The 27,673-nt window shown below is 43.3% G+C and overlaps 1 protein-coding gene across 6 annotated transcripts; it reads left to right on the top strand.

Moving 5' to 3' along the window:
• On the top strand, positions 1-26,104 carry LOC116979736 (cytochrome c oxidase assembly protein COX18, mitochondrial). 6 transcript variants are annotated; one of them, XM_033031487.1, is made up of 8 exons: positions 15-114; positions 3,983-4,029; positions 6,639-7,098; positions 14,199-14,299; positions 18,092-18,258; positions 20,038-20,156; positions 23,982-24,089; positions 25,045-26,104. In XM_033031487.1, exons 3-8 carry the CDS (start codon positions 6,649-6,651, stop codon positions 25,216-25,218), a joined length of 1,119 nt encoding a protein of 372 aa, XP_032887378.1. In that variant the 5' UTR covers positions 15-114; positions 3,983-4,029; positions 6,639-6,648; the 3' UTR covers positions 25,219-26,104. The 6 variants fall into 6 exon arrangements, with proteins under 6 accessions (XP_032887381.1, XP_032887378.1, XP_032887382.1 ...); XM_033031488.1 differs by having other exon boundaries at positions 25-120; XM_033031486.1 differs by lacking the exon at positions 15-114 and adding an exon at positions 146-608.
• Positions 26,105-27,673: the final 1,569 nt, after the last annotated feature.

The following is a 27,673-nucleotide window of genomic DNA, read 5'->3' as shown; positions in this document are numbered from 1 at the left end:
CAAACACGTCGGGCGGTCGGGGCGGTAACGCACTCACGTCGGGGCGGCTGGCTGGCCGTGTGCGAGAGCCGGGAGACAGCGAGACGGCAGGGGGCGGGAGCAGGAGCATGAACGGTAACGGTCTCCAAACATTACAGGGCCACTACCCCCCATCAATAGAGGTCGTCACCGTGGCTGCGAGGGGCCGCGTCAGGCCAGGCGTCAGTGGTTCCTCAGGGGTCAGGCTCCTGGGCCTGGCGATGCTTCCTCTCCCTCACCCCCAACTCCTGTGTAAAATGAATGGGATGAGCCCGCTGGCCAGCACTGTATGGACTATTCCAGGTCATATACCCGAGGAGTTGCCTCCAATGCCCGAGTGACCTTGCAGGGCAACCGGGTGCTTAGTTTCCTGAATACATAACAAAAGCTCACTGGAACTTTTTCTCAATTAATTTTAATCAGGGAGGTACTTTATGCTCAACTTCTCCATTTTACTATCTGTGTAGTGATGGAAGCTTGGGAAAATCTGTCTGAATATCTTGTCCACAGCCTTTTATATAAAGTCTTTAAAACTGAACACTCAGCGGGTCAGGAAGCATCTGTTGAAAGGGAAGTAGTCAATGTTTCAGGTTTGAGATTCTTGCAGATCTTTTCTCCCCTTGCCAGAATTCCTAATTCACTTAGCCTTGTACCACCCTGGTAACCTTTACTCTATTTCTGTTTCCATAAATGCTGCCAGAGCCACTTAATGTTTGCAATGATTTTATGTCTTATCTCCAGGATCTGTAATTTTTATAAGCGAGTTCGGTATTCAGACAGCGCATGCCCAGGTCATAGGTCACTCGCTATAAACATTCTCGACAGCTGTGGTGCTGCATTGTGTGCAGGCCTGTGTTTTGTCTGTGGTCGGGGTCGGGCCGGGGTTTCTGCTGCTGCGGGCGCTGTTGAGTTGCTGCTGGGCCATTCCCGTCCCCCCCCCCCCCAATCTACCCCCCCCCCCCCCCCCCCCCCCGGGTGTCCTGTCCCTGTCCGGGGGTGGCCCTGGGCTTACAGCCGGCGCGTGGGGGAGGCGCTGGCTCCAGCTCGACTCTGCCTGTCCAGCCGGAATGGCCGGCAGGCGGGGCGCAGGCCTGAAGTGGTGGGGGCCACGGGCATGCAGCTGGCGCGGGGGGGAAGCGCTGGAAATATGCCCACCCGGGAATTTGAAGCTTTTGACTCTCCACCATCGTCCCGTCGATATTTGGACTCTTCCAAAGTCCACAATCAGTTCTCTGGTCTTACAAACATTGAGAGCCAAGTTATTGTGTTGGGATAATTTGGTCAGTCGATCGATCTCACTTCTCTTCTCTGTCTCATCATCATCTGTAATTCGTCCAACGACGGTGGTGTCATCTGCGAACTTGAGGATGAACTAATTCGCACTATGTCTGGCTCAAACGTTTTACGTTAAATGGGACAATGTTGTATCTGCTCCATTCTGTGTTAGTACGGAGTGCGGCAAGGAGGAATTTGTCTCCTATTTTATTTAATGTTTATATGGACGAATTGTCAAATCAGTTAAATAGGCTAAAACTGGCTGTCTTGTGGGCAACACTATTGTTAATCATCTGATGTATGCAGATGACCTGGTCCTGCTCTGTCCATATAGTGCTGGGCTGCAGCAGATGCTGAAGGTGTGCTCTCAGTATGGCCTTGATTATGACATTAAGTATAACGCTAAGAAAAGCCGCATAATGGTAATTAGAAGCGCTGAGGACAGGGAATCAACTTTTCCGACCTTTTATTTGTCAGACAGTCCTCTTGCTGTGTGTGAGGAAATTAAATACTTAGGTCATGTCATATCCGATGACTGGAAGGATGACAAAGACCTCTACCGACAGCGCTGTAAAATTTATCTTCAAGCCAACATGCTTATAAGGAAGTTTTATATGTGCTCTGATTCTGTGAAGTGTTCCCTGTTCAGAACCTACATCACACCGTTATATACTGCTCAATTGTGGTCTAATTATAAGAACAAGAGTATGCAGAGGCTTAAGGTTGCATACAATGATGCAATGAGGTTGCTACTTCGTGTCCCTAGGTGGCATAGTGCCAGTCAATTGTTTGTGTCCACTAGAGTGCCAACCTGTGAGGCACTCTTAAGACAACTGATGTTTAGTTTTATGTGTCGCCTGGACAAATCAGAGAACCACATAATTGAAGCCCTAGTCAGCCCTCTGAAAAGCTGCTATAGATTCACTTCTAGGCTAAGACGGCATTGGTGCAATAGCTTATATATATTTTAGGCTAATATGCAATTTTTTTAATGTATCTTTGTAATTCTTTGTACTGTTTGATGTGTTATATGGACCTGTGTCTGAAATAAAGCTTTAATAAAATAATAAATAAATAATAAATATACAGTCATGACTATAGAGTGAATGGAGCAGGGGGCTGAGCACACAAGTGAGGTGTTCCCGTACTGATTGTTATTGAGGAAGAAGTATTAGAAGAAGCATTTACAACTGTTGCCGCTGTTGAATGGTCTGCATTAACACAAGCTTCCAGTGGAAGCTGCAAATAGACACTCGGATGAAAAGTGATCTGAAGAAGAGTCTCGACCCGAAACGTTGCTTATTTCCTTCGCTCCATAGATGCTGCCTCACCCGCTGAGTTTCTCCAGCATTTTTGTCTAAGATCCAGCAGATATGTCTTTTGTGACTGGATGCAAATCATAACAAATGATCTTGATCTATTCACCAATAAGCAGAGAAGATACTGAAGAAGGCTTAAATTCACAGGTGCAAGTCACCTACTGTTCCCAAAAAAGCCACACTTCTGAATAGTGACATTTTACACTGTATTCTTGGCTGGTACGTGTTTTTTACTTTACAAAATGCCTGTTCATTTGATAGGAATTAATGTGCAGCATTCCTGTGGAATTTGCTATGGTTGAGGGAAATCAGCGAGATTTGGCATGATGATAAAAGGAATAGAATGATATGTTCAAAGGTGGAGGAAATAGAGGAATTAGGTTGTTGTGAAGCATCAGCACCAGTCTAGATTCTGTTGATCTGCACGGGCCTGTTTCTGTGTTGTAAATAATACAAGATTCTCGAGAATTTCTAAAGAATGTTATCTGAAGTAAATCTAATTTGGATTTGAATTAATCTGAACTCAGTATTTATGACTCGGAGTGGAATCTCTGAGATTAACCACTCTTTGAAACACTGCAGATTAGTTTAAAATTTGCATCAGCTTGATGCATGTGTTTTTGTGAAACATATGCCTTGTGTCCTGTGTTGCAGTCATGTAACTAAAGCGAATAGGTTCCTAAATAATTATTCCTATCCAAGAGGGTGCAGCCACCTAAATCGACTTTTTGTGCAAAAGGTTCCATAAATCCTTCTGAATCAAAGAAAGTTGAAAGTGGTAAACATTTTTCTAATCGGTACTGTATTTCTCTCAGTTTCTTAATTAACTTTTCCAAGCCATTGCAGAAAAATGACTTGCTTCATCTCCTTCGGCATTACTTCTATAAATTATAAACAGGACAGTGTCCTCTCCATTGTCCTCGAGCGTCAGCAGTGTCTTCTCAGCACTGAATTTCAGTTTTGGTTTTGTTGGAACAACTTCTTCAACAAAAAACTTCTAAGTCATGACTGGGATTTTATACATGTTTCTCGTTTGCAAGCCATTTGTCAGTGGGAGCATTGAAGGTCCATTACCACCACCTTTGACTAACACTGGCTTTTGTCAGAGATGACTAAATGCAGTATTTAATGGAAACATATATAAATAAATAAAGCATGCTAGACTTTGCGTGCTTGATATTGGGCAACAAAAATATTTCATCCTTAAATTCCTCCATTTAGACCAACCTGTATACAACTTTCCTACCCTCCCTAGAACTTCACCGTCATTAATATTTTGGAGTTGAGGAAGAAGTTATCCCAATCTATTGTTTATTGTTTGTTTGCTTGTAATATGTAAAGGAAGCTTTATGCTTTGTCTCTTCCATCAGATCCATCTGGGGACCCTCAGCAGCTGTCAGTATAATCTATACGAGACGTAAGTGACAATTAACTTCTTTATTTATAATAACTTGTATTTGTTTATGCTCTGTGGTGCTGGATTTCGGAGTGCTTGATATAGCATTACTCAGATGCACTCGGGATGTTTCACTCTATTAAATGTATTACATTAATGTGAGTTGTTAGCAACTCCAGTGTGATTAATATTGCGTTATGGATTTGACATCTTTCCCATAATTTATAGAGGAAAGAGTTTAATGTCATTCTTTCAAAAGATTTAATTGTGGAATATAGTTCCTCTATTAGAGTAACAATCAATTATTAGTTTTAAATTACAAATTTTTACTACATAGTTACTATACAAATTTGGACATTGGGAAGAATTCTTCTTGGCTCTTTTGCAGAGTTTGACAGGAAATTTGAATGACTCACATTTAGGTAACACATTTTATATATTGAAATATCTCGGGTACATCACTGTGGAGGAGGAAACAAAAGTTAATAATTCTCTTATGTTTTGGTATTTCTAAAATAAATTTCCAAGATGGTGCCTGTCTGTGGTGACATGTTGCCAGCAGCACACAGAAAATCATCAAATATTCTAGTTCTCAGCTTATCTGTATAAAAGAAACAGCAGAAACCAGCGCTGTAACTGACAAGCTATTAATGCATTAATTTTTTTTAGCGCTATTGCCATCTACCGACAGCACCAGAGCTGCCAATTGTAAGGGAATTTCCGATCACAAGGGTATCCCCGACCTGGCGGAGGATTGCAGGAACAGTAAGTACTATACCTGGAAACAGCGGAGAGGCCTCCATTGTGTCCGGAAACGTGGCTGGCGGGCAGGACTACAAATCAGACTGAAGCGCAGGAGACTACGACCCCCTCTCCCGACCACCCTACTAGTCAATGTACAATCACTGGAAAATAAAGTGAAGGACTTAAGGTCATGGCTACACGCCGTGGTCCATAAGCACCTGCCAGTGTACCCCAAAGCTGTTACCACCATAGCCGGGGACTTCAACAAAGTCAACCAAAGTCAACTGCTATACCACCGTCAGAGATGCCTATCGCTCAATCTCTCGCCCTCACTTCGGGAAATCTGACCATTTAGCGGTGCTGCTTCTTCCTGCATACAGGCAGCTAACTGAAGAGTGCACCCCCAGAGGGGAGGACTGCACAGAGTTGGTCAGGGGAGGCAGAGGACCAACTACGGGTTACCGAGTTACCGAGGTAGTGCGCATGCGCAGGGCCGCTGATGATATGCTGGCCGTGGTTGTGCGCATGTGCAGGGGGAGGATGTGCAGGCCGTGGCAGTGCGCATGTGCAGGGCAGCCGAGGATGTGCTGGCCGTGGCAGTGCGCATGTGCAGGGCAGCCGAGGATGTGGTGGCAGTGCGCATGTGCAAGGCGGCCGCCCGTGCCGGCGGATGAAGAGTGGCCGGAGAGCGGAGACCCGGCAGCCCAGACATGGATGGCGGGCGGAGACGGAGAGTGACAGAGAGAGAGATAGAGAGGGGGCCTGCTCAGAGTTGAACGATGGGTGTCCTAGGTGCTTGCCAAGCCGGGCAAAATGACACAGCTTTTAGGTTGCCCGGCGGGACTTTAGGTGGCCATTGGCAACCAAGCAACCGTTAATTTCGAGCCCTGCAGAGTATAGAAGTGAGATTGACCGTTTGACCAAATGGTGCCAGCAAACAACCTGGCTCTAAAACCAATGAACTGATTGCGGATTTTGGAAGAGGGAGGATGAGGACCCACAATCTTGTTATATATCAATGGTGAAGAGAGTCAAAAACTTCTAATTTCTGGCGTGCATATTTCCGAAGATCTTTATTGTACCCAGCACACTGATGCAATTATAAAGAAAGCACATCAACACCTCTACTTCCTGATAAGATTACGGAGATTCAGTATGTCAAAGAGGGATCTCTTGAACTTCTACAAGTGTACAGTAGAGAGCATATTGACTGGTTGCATTATGGGCTGGTTCAGCAACTTGAACACCCAGGGGCGAAAAAGACTGCAAAAAGTTGTGAAAACCGCCCAGTCCATCACTGGCTCTAATCTCCCCACCATCGAAGGGATCATCAGTGACCCACACCACCATGGCCACACTCATTTCACTCCTGTCATCGGGAAGAAGGTACAGGAGCCTGAAAACTGTAACGTCCAGGTTCAGGAACAGCTTCTTCCCTACAGCCATCAGGCTATTAAACACTATAACCTCAAATAAGCTCTGAACTACAATAGACTATTATTGTTATTATTGCACTATTAGTGTGTGTGTGTGTGTGTGTGTGTGTGTGTGTGTGTGTGTGTGTGTGTCACGAGACCCTTCTACCCGCAACGCCACTCATCCCTTCTCTCCAGAGATGCTGCCTGTCCCGATGAGTTACTCCACCATTTTGTGTCTATCTTTGATTTTAACCAGCATCTGCAGTTCTTTCCTACACATCCTATATATATGTGTGTACTTGTGAGCATGTGTATACTGTAGATACACATTGAACTTTTTTTTCTCTCATACATTATTGTGTTTACAGTGTACTATGTTTACATATTCTCATGTTGCAGCAAGTAAGTATTTCATTGTCCTATCTGGGACATATGATAACAAAACACTCTTGCCTCTTGTTTTCTTAGATTACCCAAAATGCTGTGCTGTCAGGCATCAAAATTGGTGAAGATGCTCGCATTGTCGTCCAGTAGAATATGTATGGTGAAACGATGCTCATGGCAACGAGTGCAAGAGCTATCCTGTTTGGTTGCACATCAAAAAAACAGATGGTCAAACAGCAATAGACACAAGCTCGCTTTTCCTCTGAGTGAGGGAATTGGAATGTATGGACATCCCTCAATTTGTCACACAAGGATGCTGTCATTGGCTTCGTGCTTGTCTGCTGCAGCAGTTTCAGCTCCTCGCTTTGGCTGGTATGAGAATGTTTCTGACTCGATGCCTGTTCACTTGATGGAGAACTTATTGACTAATGTGCAGCAAACCACAGGACTGCCATGGTGGGCAAGCATCATTTGCACAACCGTGGCATTACGAGCAACTGTGACTCTCCCACTTGCTGTTTATCAAACGTACATTATTGCCAAGGTATGTGAAAACTTAATTCTGCATTAGTTGGATATAATAATCAATTAAGGGCCTGTCCCACTTGGACGTCATTTAGGCGACAGCTTAAAAATAGGTTGGCGCGTCATGACGCATGCAGTGACACACGGTAACGCGCGGTACTTCCCTGGGTGTCTCATCGTGTCGTGCGCCCTGTCACACGCTGACATATGCTGTCCTGTGGGTGACGCCCGGTTAGGGTTAAGGGCCTGTCCCACTTGGGCGACATTGGGCGATTGGAGTGTCAGTGACTGATGCCCGCAAATCCGTCAAGTTGCACGACGTACACGCTGACGTATGTTGTCATGCGGGTGATGCCCGGTTAGGGTTGAGGTTGTAAAATATTCTTCCTTCAATGCATGGATTCAAACATTAATATATTAAATACAATAAAATCAATTGGGCAAATGAAAAGATGTCTGAGTCGTTCCATTTTATTTCTAGATGTATTGGTCCGCTTCCAGATCTGATCACCAGGGATTGATTCAGTGAGTGTAGACTGAACTCCCCTTTCCTCTTTTCCCCCCCCCCCACCCGCCCCCATCCCTCCTTCTCCACTCCCCCTACCCTTCTACCCTCCCCTCCCCCACCCCACCCCCCTTCCCCCCTCTTCCTCACTGAATCCATCCCTGTGAAAAGAGACGGTAATCGGATCTGGAAGCGGACCATTACATCTATAAATAAAACGGAACGACTCAGACATCTTTTCATTTGCACAATTGATTTTATCATATTAATTTTAATATATTAATGTTTAAAATACATGCATTGAAGGAAGAATATTTTACAGCCCATCTGTGGTCCCCAACCCCAACCGGGAGTCACCCACAGGACAGCATACGTCAGCGTGTGACAGGACACCACGACACGATGAGACACCCAAATGTCGCCCCAGGATTTTGAACATTCCAAAATCCTGGGGCGACAGGAAAGCACTGAGCGTTACCGTGCGTCACTGCATGTGTCACCACGCGTCCAACGCGCCAACCTATTTTTAGGCTGTCGCGTAAATGACGCGCAAATGGCGCCCAAGTGGGACAGGGAAGGAGAGGGGTTAGGGTTGGGGTATCAATAAAATCTCTCCCTCCGCTCACATCCCCTTCTCCCCCTCGCCCTCCCTTCTCCCTTTCTCCCCCCCCTCCAATTTCCCCGACGCCCCCCATTTGTGGACCCAGAGTGTGACAGCTAGATCCCACTAATAGTACTGCACAAAGGCCACATCATCTGTTTTAGTAACATTGACTATGTGATAAATGTAGACTTTGGGAACAACTCCCTCCACCACCCCTCCGCCCCCTCACCTTGCTTCAAAATGGATGGTGGGTATTTAGACTCAGTGGCCGGAGCAGGTGGGTGGCACTGGTACATTGACAATGTTGCCTGTACCCAGTTGAAAAGCCCGCTGCCTCTGGAGGTTTGGAAAGACCATTGGAAGAGAGATCTGCCTCTGGGACAACTCGAGGCCAACAGTTTAGTTCCCATGAGGAGCAGGCAGAATATTGGGGGTTCGAGTCCAACCCCTGGGGCCCCTGTGTCACATTTAGTTCAGAGATACAGTGCCCTTCGGCCCACCGAGTCCGCACCGACCAGCGATCCCCTGCACACTATCTCACACACGCCAGGGACAATTTATACTTATACCAAGCCTATCAACCTGGAGTTAGGGTTACAGTTAGGGCTAGGGTTACGGTTAGGGCTAGGGTTGGGGTTAGGGTTTGGGTTTCCCCCGCATTCCAAAGGCGCACAGGTTTGTATAAATTGTCCCTAGCGTGTGTGGGATAGTTTGTGGTGAGTCGCTGGTCGCAGGCTGGGTCCACAAATGGGGGGGCGTCAGGGAAAGTGGGGGGGGGGGGTGGAGAATGGGAGAAGGGGATGTGAGGGGAGGGGGTAGTGGATAAGGGGGAGAAGAGTGGAGCGGGGAGAAGGGAGAAGGGAGGAAGAGGGGGGAAGGGAAGAAGGGGGGGTGAGAAGGGTAGGGGGGAGTGGAGAAGGAGGGAAGAGGGGAGCTCAGTCTACACTCACTGAATCCATCCCTGGTGATCGGATCGGGAAGCGGACCAATACATCTATAAATAAAACGGAACGACTCAGACATCTTTTCATTTGCACAATTGATTTTATGGTATTAAATGTAATATATTAATGTTTAAAATCGATGCATTGAAGGAAGAATATTTTACAGCCTCAACCCTAACCGGGCATAACCCGCATGACAGCATACGTCAGCGTGTATGTCGTGCAACTTGACGGTTTTACGGGCTTCAGTCACTGACGCCCCGCAGTCGCCCAAATGTCTCCCAAGTGGGACAGGCCCTTTAGTTTTTCATATTTTTAATGAATATTGGTCACATTTGACTTGTGGTTATTGCACTTACAAGTGGGCCACCTGGAAATGTGGACCAACGAATGCACATTATGAAACGTATCAGTAACCAGCGGGTTAAGATAAGTGTAGGCATTGGTATAGATCGGCAAGCATCCAATAAAAAAAAAGCTAGTTTTATTTCCTTTTGATACCAATTGGTATCAGGATGTAATTCACCAGAGTAAAGGGCCTGTCCCACTTTCACGACCTAATTCACGACCTCTGATAACCTTAAACGACCTAAAAAAAAAATCATGGTCACGGTCACCTACGACCTCCTACGACCTTCCATGACTATGTCTACGACCTTCTACGACTATGAAGAAGACCTCCGACGACTATGAAGAAGACCTCCTTCGACCTCCTTCAACTATGTTGAAGACTGGCTTCGACCATGTACGTTTTACTGCTGTTTGCAATAGCCCTTTTGCTTCAGCAGCCTTTTAAGAAAGGCAGAAGGGGAAGAGCAAGGGTAAAGAGGAAGCACAAGAAGCTCAATGGTGTATGGAGATGATGTGATGGACTGTCCCAGTACACCAGATGACTAGAAGAGATGGAACTTTAAGAACACACGTCGGGCAGTGGATGGCAAGCATGCCATTCTTGTCCCTGTCCCTGTACCCCTCATTGTCCTTTTCGTACAGGATGGCATTCTGCTGGAACCATTCCTCCAGGTCCCCCTCCTGCTGCCTGGTGAAGGAATAGGGCATAACCTTCCTCCAGTCCTCCCTCACCACCAATGGGGCATCTGCCTCTGATGCTGTGTCAGACACAGGAGAAAGGGCTGCTTTGCTGCCTTCAAATGAGGCAGTGAAGGATGGGGTGGTGGTGGGGACATATACTACCACCCTGGTCTCCTCCTCCAGGGGTCTCTCATGCAGGTCTACCTCCTCCTGCACTATCACCTCCTGTGGCATCACCTCCTGCCACTCCTCCTCTTGGGTGGGCAACATCTGCATGGCAGGCTTTTTTGAGGATTGTGCCCTCCCCCAGCGCTGCTGCCTTTTTGGTGCCATTTCTAAAACACAAGTCTCGTCTCCAAATAACTCTCCAGCTATGAATGAACATGCCTTGGAGTTACAGAGGTGACGTTCTGCTGTTTAAATGACCTTTTTTTTCCACTGATCTTTTTTTCACCCCGGAGCTATTACCTTCGACTGCCTCCGACCACCTACGGCTACCTACGACTTTTTTCCATGCCGACCTTTTTTTTTACTCGTGGACATTTTTTATCAGGCTAGAAAAAACTCTGCGACCTACTTGATGCCACGAGTACCTACGACTAGCATCACGACCTACCTATGACCTCCTACGACCTCGTGGCGACCATACTGCGAGTATGAGTCAAGTTGAAACTCGGCAGAGGTCGTGAATTAGGTCGTAAAAGTGGGACAGGCCCTTAACCATTCTTCATAAGTTCCTGTATCATGATTATGGTCGCCAGATGTTTGCATGCACATTATTATCCATTCTGATAAACAAACATTGAAATATCATGTGGAATACAGGGCTTGGTTGTTTATATAGGTTGGCTCATCCAAACTTCCACTGTCCACATATTATAGCGTACATATTAACACAGTTATACACCACCTGAACAGGCCCTTTGGCACAACTCATTAATACCCACCAAAGTGCCCAACTGAATTTGTCCCAGTTACCTGCTTTTGGCCCACTTCCCTCTAAACCTTTCCTATCCACGTACAGTACCTATCAAAATTACTTCCAAAATGCTTTAATTTTATCCACTTCTGCTGCTTTCATTGGCATCATTCTGTTTACCAACTACCCTCTGTGTAAAAAAAACATGCCTCTCAGGTTCCCTTAATCTTTTCATTCTCACCTTAAACCTATGCCGTCTAATTTTTGACTCCCCAACTCAGAGGGGATAACGACTGTGAACATTCCTTATCTATACTCCACATGATTTTATAAACTTCTGTAAAGTCACCTATAAGCCTCCTTTGCTCCAGAGAAAACACTTATGCTACACATCTTAACTTTATCACAAGCTTCCACCAATCCCTACCACTCCCTTGTGAACCTTTTCTGCACCCTTTTCAGCTTAATTATATAGTTCCTCTCATATGGCGATCAGAATTTCGCAATGTAATACTCTGTAAGAGCAGTCTCACCAACAACAGATAGACACAAAAAGCTGGAGTAACTTAGCGAGACAGGCAGCATCTCTGGAGAGAAGGAATGGGTGACGTTTCAGATTGAGAGCCTTCTTCAGACTGGTTGGGGATAAGGGAAACGAGAGATATAGACAATGATATAGATAAAGAACAATGAATGAAAGATATGCAAAAAAGCAACAATGATAAAGGAAACAGGCCATTGTTAGCTGTTTGTTGGATGAAACATTAATAACCCATTATCTGTTATTTGCACTTTATCAGTTTATTTATTCATGTGTTTTGTATTCAATGCCTATTATGTTCTGTTGTGCTGAAGCAAAGCAAGAATTTCATTGTCCTATCAAGGACACATGACAATAAACTCTCTTGATCTTGATCTTGAAATGCGAAGCTAGTGTGACTTTGGTGGGGGAGGGATAGAGAGAGGGGTAATGTCGGGGCTACCTGAAGTTAGAGAATTCAATATTCATACCACTGGGCTGTAAGCTGCCCAAGCAAAATATGAGATGCTGTTCCTCCAATTTGCGTTTAGCCTCACTCTGACAATGGAGAAGACCTAGGACAGAAAGGTCTGTGTGGGAATGGGAAGGAGAATTAAAGTGTTTAGCAACCGGGAGATCAGGTAGATTCAGGTGGACTGCACAAAGGTGTTCAGCGAAACGATTGTCCAGTCTATGTTTGGTCTTGCCGATGTATAAGAGTCCACATCTTGAACAACGGATACAGTAGATGAGGTTGGAAGAGGTACAAGTGAATCTCTGCCTAACTGAAAAGACTGTTGGGGTCCCTGGACAGAGTCAAGGGAGGAGGTATAGGGACAGGTGTTGGATCTTCTGCAGTTGCAAGGAAAGGTACCTGTGGAGGGGGTGATTTGGGTGGGAAGGGATGTTAACTCTGGAGTTGCGGAGGGGTCGGTCTCTGCGGAAGGGTGAAAGGAGCGGAGATGGGAAGATGCGACTAATGTTGGGATCCCGATGGAGGTGGCGAAAATTTCGGAGGATTATGCATTGTATGGGGTGAAAGCTAAGGACGAGGGGGACTCTGTCTCTGTTGCGACTAGGAGGGGGCAAGGGCGGAGCTGCGGGGTACCAAGGAGATGCGAGTGAGCACCTCATCTATGATAGGAGAGGGGAACCCGTTTCCTAAAGAATGAGAACATCTTGGATGCCCTGGTATAGAATACCTCATCTTGGGCGCAGATGTGGCGTAGACGGAGGAATTGGGATTAGGGGATAGTCTTTGCAGGAACCAGTATAGTCGAGATAGTTGTGTGAGTCAGTGGGTTTGTAATAGCCGTCAGTCGATATTTGCCCCAGTTCTCTGGTTCCCTTTTTAAAAGTCCGAAGACTTTCAATTAAATGATTTCACTCTCTTATTTTAAACTGGCAGTTAAATATTTTTGTCAATAACCTTTATCCTGGGTTGTATCAACTCAGAGTACTGGGGCACCTACAGTCCACCTTCCAACGTGGTAATCTGTTCTGGCCGAAATCCTACAGACTCGGTTCCTCTGACTTTGCCCTTGTGTGCCACTGTGCTCCCTTCCTCCTACTGCCAGGAGCTGGGTCTCCAGCTACCTTGGTCCCACAATCAGGAAATCTTTTACAAAGTTCTTTCCATTTCACTTCTAACCTACAATCAGTATTAAATATTGGTGTACAGGCTGTTCACAGGGTATAAATATCTAGGGGATAGTGATATCTATGTGGTAGCTGACTCAACTATGTTGGATTTATATATAGCATTAGAAAGAAGAAGATAAAATGGAGATAACCAACCTTGTTTGTTAAGGAAATCAGAACTGATGTGGCATAAATGGATGAGAAACTGTTGGTGAAGGTGTGGCTGTCATGATTTTTTTTAGTTTAATTTAGCGATGCAGTGTGGAAACAGGCCTTCGTCCACGGACTCCGTGCCGACCAACAATCACCCATTCGCTAGTTCTGTCCCACTCATAAGGGGCAATTTACAGAAGTCAATTAACCTACAAACTTGCACTTCTTTGGAATTTTGGAGGAAACAAGAGCACCTAGGGAGAACCCAAGCGGTCACAGGGAGAATGTACAGACAAGCACCCACAGTCAGGATCTTTTGCGCTATAAGGCAAAAACTCTACCTCAGTGCCACTGTGCTGCCCACAGTCTTGGCACACTTTCTAAAATATGTTATATGATGGAGATTAAAAGCAGAAATCTATCCCAGATTCCAATAGCTTCAATGCAAGGAGAGTGGTTGTCATATCCCTATTGATATAATACAAAGAAATGATTATTACAAACGAACTAAAGTTGTTCCACAGCTTTATTGGGAAATAATATATCTGTGGACATGGAGGAAATGATACAGAATGGATTACATCATTAACAGGAATTGAAAATTAAAACAAAAACAGATGCTAGAAAATGTTGCAAAAACACTCAGCTTCAGGCAGCATCTATGGAAAGAGAAATAATCACAAAGATTCACTTTCTGTTTCTACAGATGTTGCCTGATTTGCTGAATTATTTCCAGCATTTTCTGTTTTTGAAAGGGAATTAAACATTGTTTTTCCATGTCAATCTATTCATATTCATTAGATTGAAAATCTACAGCCTGAAATTGCAGAGCTAGCCAAGCGATTACGTTATGAAGTATCCATACGTGCAAAGCAAGTTGGGTGGTCAGAAAATGTGGCTCGGTATGTATCTTTTCTTCTCCAAGAAAGTAAGAATTGATGTTGCTACAGCAGATTGGGGTTGTTTTAAAAACGGGTGCATACAGTGCCCTCCATAATGTTTGGGACAAAGACCCAAAATTTATTTATCTGCCTCTCTCTGTACTCTACAATTTGAGATTTGTAATGGAAAAATCACGTGGTTAAAGTGCACATTGTAAGATTTTATTAAAGGCCATTTTTACACATTTTGGTTTCACCATGTAGAAATTACAGTTGTGTTTCTACATAGTCCCCCCTATTGCAGGGCACCATAATGTTTGGGACACATGACTTCACAAACGTTTGTAATTGCTCAGGTGTGTTTAATTGCCTCCTTAATGCAGATATAAGAGAACTCTCAGCATCTAGTCTTTCCTCCAGTCTTTCCATCACCTTTGGAAACTTTTATTGCTGTTTACCAACATGAGGACCAAAGTTGTGGGAATGAAAGTCAAAGAAACCTACCAAAATCAACTGTTTGGAACACCATTAAGAAGAAAGAGCGCACTGGTAAGCTTACCAATCGCAAAGGGACTGGCAGGCCAAGGGAGACCTCCGCAGCTGATGACAGAAGAATTCTCTCTATAATAAAGAAAATTCACCTGTCCGACAGATCAGAAACACTCTTCAGGTGTGGAATTGTCAATGACCACTGTCTGCAGAGTCTACACTGCAAGATGCAAACCACTGGTTAACCGCAAAAATAGGATGGTCAGGTTACAGTTTGCTAAGTACTTAAAAGAGCAACCACGGTTCTGGAAAAAGGCCTTGTGGACAGATGAGATGAAGATTAACGTATATCAGAGTGATGGCAAGAGCAAAGTATGGAGGAGAGACGGAACTGCCCAAGATCCAAAGCATACCACCTCATCTGTGAAATACGGTGGTGGGGGTGTTATGGCCTGGGCATGTATGACTGCTGAAGGTGCTGGCTCACTTATCTTTATTGATGATATTAGTAGCATCTGATGCTGATATTAGTAGCATAATGAATTCTGAAGTGTATAGACACATCCTATCTACTCAAGTACAAACAAATGCCTCAAAACTCATTGGCCGGCGGTTCATCCTACAGCAAGACAATGATCCCAAACGTACTGCTAAAGCAACAAATGAGTTTTTCAAAGCAGTCATTTCATGCAAAGGATACGCAACAAAATACTAAACATGACTACTTTCATTTACACGACATAGCTGTTCCCAAGCATTACGGTACCCTGAAATGGGGGACTGTATAAACACTGCTGTAATTTCTACATGGTGAAACCAAAATGTATAAAAATGGCCTTTATTAAAATCTGACAATGTGCACTTTGACTATATGTGATTTTTTTTCTATTACAAATCTCAAATTGGGGAGTAATAAGGCAAATAAATAAACGATGGGTCTTTGTCCCAAACATTATGGAGGGCACTGTAGGGAATGCAGGGATGGAGGGCACAGGTGGAATGCAGGGATTCAGTATAAAGGGAAAAATAAAGATATGGAATGTCCTCCTGTTGATGAATCAGTACTCTACTTGGAAGAAGCATTGAAAGTACAGTAAAACATAATCTGGAATTCTTGGTACCCTGGTACAATAATGCTGGACTACTAGATTTTCTAGAGCATTGGATATTATTTCTATTCATATCCAAACACACTTCTATTTCACTTTTTTTCTAACATACTGTAGCATAATATATTTTCCAGTGAACAATTCAGTCTGGAGAATGGTGCTGACTCAATGTTGTCTGTCAACTTTCTTTCACAGAAGGAGCATCTTGGTTGGCAAGGATGAGTTGGGCCAAAAGACCTGTTTCTGTGCTTTGTGACTATGACTCTATCTACAAATGGCACTGCTGTTACTCATCTAGGCTATTCCTTCAGCACTTTTCAAACCTGTGAACCTTTACCATCAAGAAAAAAAAGGGCAGCAGGTGCATGACAACATCATCAACTGCAGGTTCTCCCACACGTTGCACACCATCTTGAACTGGAACAAAATCGCTGGTCCTTTATCATTGCAGCATCTTACCTCAAATCCAGGAGCTTCCTCCTCAACAACACCTTGGGAATATCATAACAGGAAGACAGCTCGCTGTCACCGTTTCAACTTGAGATGGGTGATAACTGCTGGTCATGCCAGTTATGCTGAGATCCCGAAAAAAAAGTCAAGTGCTACCGGTCTGGAAATTTTCAGATCGCAGCTCTGCAGTTTGTGCATTTAAATTCAGCTAATAATCTTTTTTATTCAACAAGTGTTGGCAATGAATGCAATGAACCAACAGTTTACTAATTCCACTTAGAAAGGGTAATCTGCAAATCGTGAGTGGCATATATTTGATTCCAGATCTATGATGATGTGTCCATCCGAAATGTCACCCATTCCTTCTCTCCAGAGATGCTGCCTGTTCAGCTAAGTTACTCCAGCTTTTGGTGTATATCATTATGAGTCTGAAGAAGGTTCTCGACCCGAAACATCAACTATTCTTTTTTCCTAAAGATGCTGTCTGATCTGCTGAGTTACTCCAGCTTTTTGTGTCTATCTTCTATAATCATGTAGTTTACTCCTTACACCCGCTTGGTTGTGCTCAACTGCTACAAAACAATATGGTAATAAAACAAGATGGTTCATCCGACATCAGTCTCTTGAAGAGATTCGGACATGACACAGACATGTCCATCCCAGTCTACACTCAATCTGCAGCTGATAACACTCTGGTGATGAATGTGTGAGCTGTTTCACAGATTAGTCGTATAACAGCCTGACAGCATTTTGTCAAATGCCCCTAACTTTAAAAATGTAGTCCATGGGAATAGGAGGATGGATATGCCAAAGGTGCTATCACAGTAGTGTTTGGTTGGAAAGGACTGGCCTCTTCAATCCTTTCATTGACAGCAGACAAATCACATCATAACATCAGAAGACTGATTATTACCTACCTGCCGTACAACTGATGTTTTATCATTTTAGCACGCAAGGAGACTGTTTGTCCACAGGTCAACGATGGCTTTCTACAAGAACAATCAATTTGGCCCCATGCTGTGCTCTTCCCTCATATCCTAAATTGTTTCCCTTTGTCATATAGCTTTTAGTTATCTTTTGAATGTTACAGCCAACTCTGCTTTCACAGCCTTTCAGGCAATGATTTCCTGGTCATGATGACTGATTGCGTGGAAATGCTTTTTCCCTTGTCACCCGGGGCTCATTGGCTGATTCCTTTCAAGATAATGGGTGTAGGTTTTCAGGATTGCTATATTTAAGGTCAATTCCCAACAATACGAGGGATAAAACCAAAAGAATACGACCTGCTGTAATTTAGCTATGAGAGAAACATTTCCATGAATTATTGCATGAATGATTCTTGTGCGGTTATTGTGGAACCGATCCAGTTTTCATTCAGAAGGTACCGTACATAGTGTTGTGCAACACTGCTCTTGCATTAAATGATGTAGATTCAGAACAGATATGTCGACACACAAACTCATTACCCATGGGGGTGTTTGAGCATCAGCCGTACCAGAATTTTATGTCAGCACAATTTTTATAATTTCAGGACCTTCTCCACTGTTAAAGGTAAGGTGGGAGGGCCATACCTTTACTATAAATCGTTGAAATGAATGCCAGGAAATCATATGGCCAACATGATTTGTCATTCACCACAGTCGGGAATGTGATACAATTGTCTCCATTGTAGCTTCAGAAAGCTCAAAACCGTATGGAATAATGTGGTTTCTAACCAGATGTTGTTTATTTGTAACATTTTGGCATTTTGTCTCTCGGGACTCAGTTTCCATTTCAGGAAAAATATGAAAAGGATCATCTCGGAGCTCTACGTGCGTGACAACTGTCATCCTTTCAAAGCAAGTCTTCTCATCTGGGTCCAGCTGCCACTCTGGGTTTTCATCTCCATCGCTTTGCGGAACCTGAGTCTAGCAGCATCTGATTCTTCAGCAGGTACTTGGCTTCTTCAGCACATTAGATGTACTACACACGCTATGTCCTCCAAGGCCTCCTAGAGCTCTCAGTTACAAACCATTTTAACTCTTCCCATTCCCATGCCACCCTTTCTTTCCCTTGTCGCCTCCATTACCAAAGTGCGGCGATATGCAAACTGGAACACTAACACCATGAATTCCGCTTGGGAAGTTTACAACCCAATGGTTTCTCTATACTTATAAAATTCTGGTCTTGGATGTGTATTTATTTGTGTGTAATCACATCTTCGCGAAAAAACGACGCGGTAACGGTAACATTTTTACATATTCCGGTAGACCTTTTTCCCATGGAATCCAGAATCGCCTTATCTGAAAATGTCATGCTTTTTTCTCGTTCTCTGCCCTCTGTCTCTGCCCTATGTCTCTGCCCCTGCCCTCTCTCTCTGCCCCTGCTCTGCCCCTGCCCCTGCCCTCTCTCCCTCTCTAGCCGGGCTCGCGTGTTGGGGGCTATGCGTGAGTGGATAGTGCGGGGGATGGGGTAAAAGGAGCGAATTAATATTAATATAATATCAAGGGGGGTGGTTAGTGTTTGTGTGTGGGGGGGGGGGGGGGTGGTTAGTGTGTGTGTGTGACGCCGCAGCCCCCCCGTGTCCGTTGAGGGGATGAGACCCAACGGGTCCCACTTGGTCTAGTAAACATTAAATTCTTCAATTTCAAATAATACCCACATACCACAGTCAGAACCTTTTTTACAAAATAGAAAAATCAAATACTAGAGGACATAGCTTTATGGTGAGAGGGCTAAAATTTAAAGGAGATGTTCGGGGCAAGTATTTTACACAAGGAGATGAATGCTTGGAATACGCTGCTGTGGGGTGGTTGTTGAGGTAGATACGATAGTACCATGTAAGGGACCTTTGGATAGGCAGGGAATGGTTTATGTGCAGTTAGAGAAGAGTTGGTCTTGGCAACATGTTTGACACAGGCTTTGTGGGCTGGAGGGCCTGTTTTTGTGCTATATGTTCTATGTACTATTCTCTTTCTCCTTCCACTCCCCATTCTTTTTTGCTTATATTTCTCCGATTGGTTTTAATTACACCAATCACCTTGCTCCTTTCCCTACCTCTGTTTGCTCATGTACAGTCCCCGAATCCCATATTTCCATTTAATTTACTCCCCTTCCACCCCGTCCCCTTCCACCCATATCTCTTCCACCGGCATCACATTCCATGTCTCACCCCAACCTCTGTTATTCAAGTTTCTCCCCCTTCTCTATTAGACCGAAGAAGGATCCAGGTTAGAAGATAGCAAATATGTTGTTATTTAAGGGAGAGAAATCAGACTAGTTAGCCTTACATCAATAAAGGAAAAATAACAGTATCTAATATTATGGGACATAATAATGTGGAAGAGTCTACATAAATTCAATTAAGTGAAACATCTGACATTTTTTTGAGGTTGTAAATAATAGAATGTATAAGGGAAGATCAGAAGGTGCATTTGTACTTTCAGAAGGGGCTCAATAAGATGCCATGTGGCTATATTAAGTAAAATTGCTGATGTATAATACAGTAGTTTGGTAATTTAATGATGGGTTGCTGAAAGAAAAAATAGAGCAGCTCAGGGAGGGTCTCAAGGGTGAAAGACTGCCTGGTTTGATCAGCAATGTTTATGATATCAAGCAATGATTTCTGGGAGTAGTTTATGGACATCTTGCAATTGAAACATTATAATTGCGATTGATTGATAAGGCATGGAGAACATGAGATAGCTAATATTATTCTATTTTATGCTCTAGTATCTGTGGCTCAGAATCTATCGGTGGGTGGTGTACTTTGGTTTCCTGACATGACTTTGCCTGATTCTACCTGGATAATGCCTATTTCATTGGGGCTCATTAACCTTTTAATCGTTGAGGTAAGATTATTGTTTGGAAAATGTGTTCACCAGGAAATAAAATAATTACAGATATTTGGCTTCCCTTTTAATTTTTTTCTTATTCTTAACACTGGAGCTGTGACTTAGTCATTAAGCATGTTTTGCGCTCCAAACAAATAAATTATTCTCATTGTCTTTCTTTATAATTCCCATGGATAGAATTCTAACCTGTGTTACCTTTGGCATGAATATTGCTTGATGGAATAAATAGGAATGAATATATGCTTATGATTCCTCCTGTAAGCAATACAGATTTATTTAATCTCATTTTGTTTCTGCATTTGGTCCAGATTTTAAAAGTGTTATTAATGACATCTGATGTGTAATTTCCTGCATGCTTTCATTGTCTCTGAGATATGCAGTAATTTTAAACATGAAACACTGTAAATTGTGTGTGAACAAGATCTCTAGGAATTAGTTAAAAAAATGGTGTTTCAAAAATTGTAGCTTCTTCAGTAAGCAGTTGCTTAATTCATAATTTAAAATACCTGCACACCTGACTGTCAACAAGGAAATCATTAGATGTTGTTGAATAGGTAAAATACCTGACACCATTTAGCTCATGAGTTCTGCACAAGTGATCCAAATATAAAAATTATGAAGGACTTTGCAAAGTAAATAAAAAAGTGCTATTGATAGACTGAACAGTAACCAGAAATCAGTGTATTAGAATTTACCAAGGGTGTAGAGTGGATGCCTGTTGTTCTACTCCTATCCTGGCTGGAATGGAGATGTTCTCTCATATATCATTTGAAGCCTTAAATACTGCGAGTGCTTTGCACCTTCAGTTGGTGCTAAGTCACTGTCTTTTAATTATTGATTCATTGGGATATATTGTGTAGTTGGGGTCAAGGAAAGAGCGTTCACGTCGCGGCCATGTTTCCACCAATCTTTCCACCATCACGCACAAGAAGCGCAAGACAGACACCATTGTGCAGATGCCGAGAAGTGTGTTCAGTTCTGACTGAACAACCTATAATCTTGCATGTGGACTCGATAAGAAGATTGTGTAGTTCTATTGGAGCTGTGCCTGAAGGCATATGTAGTGGCTCTGAATAGATTGTTTTCCAAAGTGCCCAGATCAATTCCACTTTGTTTTAAAATGAGGATGTGACAAGTAAAATGGATGAAGGGGTGCCAGTGGATGTAGTGTATCTAGACTTTCAGAAAGCCTTTGATAAGGTCCCGCACGGGAGACTGGTGACTAAAATTAGAGCACATGGTATTGGGGGTAGGGTGTTGACATGGATAGAAAATTGGTTGGCAGACCGGAAGCAAAGAGTAGGAGTGAACGGGTCCTTTTCAGAATGGCAGGCAGTGGCAAGTGGAATGCCGCAAGGCTCGGTGTTGGGGCTGCAACTGTTTACCATATATATTAATGATTTGGAAGAGGGAATTAGGAGCAACACTAGCAAGTTTGCGGATGACACAAAGCTGGGTGGCAGTGTGAACTGTGAAGAGGATGTTAGGAGGTTGCAGGGTGACCTGGTCAGGTTGAGTGAGTGGGCAGATGCAGTATAATATAGATAAATGTGAGGTTATCCACTTTGGCGGCAAAAACAAGGGGGCAGATTATTATCTCAATGGGGTTATGTTAGGTAAGGGGGAGGTGCAGCGAGACCTGGGCGTCCTTGTACACCGGTCACTGAAAGTTGGCTTACAGGTACATTGCTAATGCAATGTTGGCCTTCATAACAAGAGGATTTCAGTATAGGAGTAAAGAGGTTCTTCTGCAGTTGTATAGGGCTCTGGTGAGACCACATCTGGAGTATTGTGTACAGTTTTGGTCTCCTAATTTGAGGAAGGATATCCTTGTGGTTGAGGCAGTGCAGCGTAGGTTCACGAGATTGATCCCTGGGATGGCGGGACTGTTATATGAGGAAAGATTGAAAAGACTAGGCTTGTATTCACTGGAGTTTAGAAGGATGAGGGGGATCTTATAGAAACATATAAAATTATAAAAGGACTGGACAAGCTAGATGCAGGAAAAATGTTCCCAATGTTGGGGCCACAGTCATCGAATAAAGGGGAGGTCATTTAAGACTGAGGTGAGAAAAAGCTTTTTCACCCAGAGAGTTGTGAATTTATGGAATTCTATGCCACAAAGGGCAGTGGAGGCCAAGTCACTGGATGGAGTTAAGAGAGAGTTAGATAGAGCTCTAAGGGCTAGTGGTGTCAAGGGATATGGGGAGAAGGCAGGCAAGGGTTATTGATAGGGGACGATCAGCCATGATCACAATGAATGGCGGTGCTGGCTCGAAAGGCCGAATGGCCTCCTCCTGCACCGATTTTCTATGTTTCTAAAATGGACTATTTGTTGCAAATCCTACTATAAATTCTACCCTGCCTGCAATTCCTTTGCTGATGTAGTGCAATTCATAACCTTGAGAGTCTCGGTCTTAAAAAGGGTCTACTAGGAATATCATATGTCCATTCTCTCTATAGTTGCTGCCTGTCCTGCTGTGTTCCTCCAGCACGTTTGCTTTGCTCAAAGCTCCAGCATCTGCAGTTTCTTGAGTCTCTCAACAGTCACAATAGCTGCTGAAAAGAAACCTAATAGATTATGTCAGAAAAGTTTGAAAAATATCAGAAAAGCTTCAAAAAATCAGGAGAGTTAGAAAAATATCAAATGAAGCTTGAAAAGTATCCGAAAAACATGAAAAGTACCGAAACTTGAAAAATTCCCTGCTTATTAACATTCTCTCACGCATGTTCATTGTGTCCCCATAACACCCCTTCACCATTCTTCTACCAGCCATCTATACTGGGGGTATTTTACAATAATCTTTAACAACCTGCATGTTGTTGGGATGTGGGAAGAAACCGGAGCACCCAATGGAAATCCACATTGTGACAGGGAGAACATACGAACTACACACAGGTAGCATCTGAGGTTACACTTGGATCTGGGTTACAGGGGCTGTGTGGCAGCTGCACTGTCTACAGCACCACAGTGCCACACCTAATCATATCTTTCAGATTTTCTAAGATATCTTTTTGACCAGACATCTTCCCCACCCTTCCTCACAAAGTGTTTAACTTCAAGCCTTGACCTGACCTTGTCTACCGTCTTCAAACTAGATGTTTGAGATTGTCACTGCCAAACTGCTTTCAAAGTAGTAACCACTCCATGTTGATTGATTACCAAATATGTATGATCTGTGAGGCAATTGCCATTAATCAGGTCAATTGCTTGAACTAGAAGAAAATGTGATTTTGTAAAATTCCTTCTCTGGCATCTGGTGCCTTTTCTCATCTTTCCATCTGAGATCCAGGAGAATATGCCATTAACATTGATTTAGCAGTGAAGGAAATTCTGAACAAATTAAAAAATGAAAACATGAAAAGTAGCTGCTGTTCAAAGATATCCATTATATAAGAATGATCTACAGCTCAGATACTTGAATTGTTTTACTTTAAAATGTTTGGTTTATTTGATATATTCTGAGGAATTTGATCATTTTGTAAGTTATGTGTGAATAAATCACTTAAGTAACAGGTCATGACAAACCAATTTCTCAGAACTTAAGAACGTAATAGTTCTCTGTTCTTTAAGTAACATATCCTACACCATAAGTAATGCATGACATCAACATTTACTCTGGCAGATGACTATTTCAATTTGTGTCATTTACTGCCGTAAAATAGTCTTCAGTAAATGGTTGCATTGCATTCAGCCCTCTGTAAACTGAAGAGCATGATGCTGATATTTTACTATGATGAAAAATTGTTTTTGTCCAATTGTTCAAAGACCATAGCACACCTGACTACTCTGATTCGAAATCCTATAATGTTTTTATACAGATCGTTGCCCTCAGGAGAACTGAATTGTCAAAATTTCAGAAATGCGTTACATACATGATCCGTGGATTTTCGGTGCTCATGGTCCCAATTGCTGCAACCGTGCCCTCGGTAAGTGCATGCTGCTGTTTGGTTCTAATTATAAAGGAAGTCAGCTAGTTTTTCTCATCTTATCTCTAGTTGCTGCTGAATCTGTTTAAACTGATCTCAGCATAGGTGACGTCTTTGATGTGATAAGTAACATTCACACCACATCTTTGTATCTTTAATCAAAAGGAGCTTTATCAACTCTTCATTTCCTATAATACAGCCAGAACTATCCCGCATCCCTTCCCTACACGCTTTACTGCAGCATCAGGTTTCTTCTGTGGCCAGCTAATTTAAATCACTGGTAATATTGCAGCTGCAGAACATACATTCTCCAAGTTCTCCAGTCATGAATGATAGAAGAAACATCTAAATATTTTGTGAGAAATAATATTTGGGTTTAAAATCTGATGAGTTGTGCTCAAAAATCTGTAGAAGATTTCCACCTCCCATGCTATTAAAATTCTCCCTTGTACATGTTTTAGAGTTGTCATTCCCTTGTGGTTTACGTCAGGCACTAGTTATATTTAACCCATAAAGTATTAAATTTTTAATGCACAACTTTGGACAATGATAGCTAAATATTAGAACAAGGAGATGATCATGCCAAATGATCGGTCATCAGAAACAATTGTGGGCACTGATGGGAAGCCAAGCTGCATCCTATTTGACCAAAGAGTAATTATTGTGGCCTACAGTGAGATCAGTATTGGCTGCTTTGGCCTGTTAGCTCTTCTTCTGGTGTAGTTCTGTAAATGCAGCACTTAAATACCATTTGCTTTTTATTTTCATTGGGAATTTTGTGTAATGGAATAATTCTGCTTCCTTGAATTATTTAAAACAAAGGGAATTGATAGGATTTGAGGTTAACACACTACTTACTCCATGTGCATGCATGTACGGGTGGGGGAGTGGCAAACAAGGAAGGAGGTGGGGTGTTGACTTGGACATGTGTGCTCATTACCTATCTCTGTTACAGTCAATGGCTCTCTATTGGCTGACATCCAGCTGTGTGGGTCTTGGACAGAATTTGCTGCTGCGTGCTCCCAACCTTCGCACATTGTGCCGGATTCCCAAGATGAAGTCCGATTCAGACACTCCCTTCAGAGACTTATCAGCAGCATTTCTTGCAAAATATTTCTCTCGGAAATGATCAAGTGAAGGTATATGTCGAATGCAATTTGTAACTGAATAGGATGCACCATCTTTTACTGACATTTGTAGGGTAAAGTGTGTTAGACATGCTCTGCACTCAGGAGTTGTGCATGTATGAGAGAGACCATGTGCTCTGCTAGTCCCTGAGGGACTGAGATTATTAAAGATGCTTGGTTTTTATTTTTCTTCCACATCCATTGCTTGTCAAAGAAGGTGAACAGAAACCAAAGGACAAAATGATTGCACATCACTGTACACAATTATTTTGCGTCATAAATATGTATTGATGATTACTTGGGGATGTTATTGGGTTTTATTTCCCTATTTGTCTGTGAAGTCTGCATGTCAGTTATTGCATGCATCCATCTTCCATGTGGCTGATTAGACAGGGTATCTCAGTGTCTGGATTGCTTGTGATGATGAGCCATAATTTACTGTTCTTATATTTTTATACACCGTTTCCATTTCCTTCTCTTGAAATGTGTCCTGATAACTTCCCCTCAAGTTTGTTTCATTGGTTGATTTAAGTTTTCACGCAGTCAGAATTGCAATCACCTTGACATTAAATCAGAAGGATTATTTTCTGAGCAGCACTAGACTTTTACCATCACTTCAAATAAATGTCAACAATGTTTTGAATTTGTGGAGTTAATTGGATCTCTCTCTGAAATCATAGGAGCAGCCTTGAACACCACCTGGTGTGCAATTTGTGACAGTGTCCCCCTCGTTCTGATCCCTATCACTAGCAGACAGGCCAGGTGAGGCCAAACTTAAGCATCATTGGGATTAGCTTGGTACAATTAGCTGAAAATGGATTGGCCACCCGAATCTCAACAGCCTACTCAGGCTAGTCCACCCAGAAGGGAGAAGGGAGTAGCAGGAGAGAAAGAGGAAGAAGGAAGAAAGAAGAGACGGAGGAAGGGAGAGAAAGTGGGGTGTTTTCCTGCTGGCCATGTACCCCGGTCGCAGGTTCGAGAAAGACTAAGCCATTGGGACAAACCCGAGACCACCAGTGCCACTGTGTGGCCAAGACTGAGCTGCTAGTAGAAAGCCCTAGACAGCCAGTGCCTCTACTTGGTGCGATGCCAGTGCCTCTTACCTGCTCACAAACAAGGGACTGCCTTAGACAGACGCAAAGACTGAGCCGCCAGGATAAGTCTGAGACCGCCAACGTCTCCACTTGAGGCAAGAGTGAACTGCAATCCAATTAGCTGATATTGGATTGGCCATCTGAATCTCTTCAGCCTACTCCTTATAAAACCCAGGCATTCCATCCAGAGGGGAGAAGGGAGAGCGAGGAAAGAATCAAGAGAGAACAAAAGGAGAGGGAAAGAAGAGAAAGGGGAGAGAAAGGTGAAAGAAGAAAAAAGCGAGAAAGAAGAAAAAATAGAGAAAGAAGAAAAAAGGGAGAAAGAAGAGAGAAAAAAGAGACAGAGAAAGAAGAGAGAAAGAAAGAAGAGAGGAAGCGGGGCACCTCTCTGCGTTACCCTGTTATCAGTTTGAGGACGACCGAGCTGCAGTGACAAACCTGACACCACCAGCGTGTGGTGGTCAGTACTGAGCTGCTGGGAAGAAGCCTAAAGCCCCTGTCCCACTTACGAGACCTAAACAGCAACCTCTGGTGACCTTGCTTGCCACCCAAAAAAAAAATCATGGTCGCGGTGACCTGCAACCTCCTACCACCTCCCACGCATATGTTGAAAACCTTCCTCGACTATGAAGAAAACTGGCTTCGACTAGACCTGCGACAAAAAAATTATTGATTTTTAAAACGGCAACCTATTTTTAGTCAAGGCCGGTTTTAAACACGATGAAAAAATAGCGGCAACCTAGATGAAGCCTCGACTACGCGGAAACCACTTTCGACCATTAAGGAGAGTGACCAAAACCTCCGGTGACCTCATGGAAACCTTGGGTGGCGGGCAAGGTCATCAGGTTGCTGTTTAGGTCTCCTAAGTGGGACAGGGGCTTTAGACTGCTAGCACCTCTACTGAGGTTGACTAAGTAGCTGAGGCAAGCACCACAATTTCCTCTTCCTACCTATAGACAACGTGGGAATATGCCCAAACACAGGGACATGAGGGAGCACATACAATGGTAACAATCTATTGAGTGGAAGATTTTTTAATTATTCGGGGGTCCAATTTTTCCAGATGCAGGACTAAACTAAACATGACTGCAGATTGTGCCACTGATCTATTTAATAGTTTCTTTACTTGTAAGAGACATCACTTTGATAATGGGGTTTAAAAGTGGGGTGGAAGCAGCTTCAAAAACCAACACCAGCTTATTATAAAATCAACATGATCTTCTGAATTCATAATGCATGATGCTCAAAATATTTCATTAGTTCTGTTCAGTATCCTTACAATTTCCTCCGTGTTATATGTATTCTCTGAGTTTAGACTGCGGATTTTAAAATGTTTCAATGTGCAATGGAAGTTTACAGTTAA

Source organism: Amblyraja radiata, chromosome 13 (assembly GCF_010909765.2).
Source record: "Amblyraja radiata isolate CabotCenter1 chromosome 13, sAmbRad1.1.pri, whole genome shotgun sequence".
Classification (NCBI taxonomy): Eukaryota; Metazoa; Chordata; class Chondrichthyes; order Rajiformes; family Rajidae; genus Amblyraja; species Amblyraja radiata.
The sequence above is the reverse complement of the archived record's forward strand: the minus strand, read 5'-3'. Positions and strand labels throughout refer to the sequence as shown.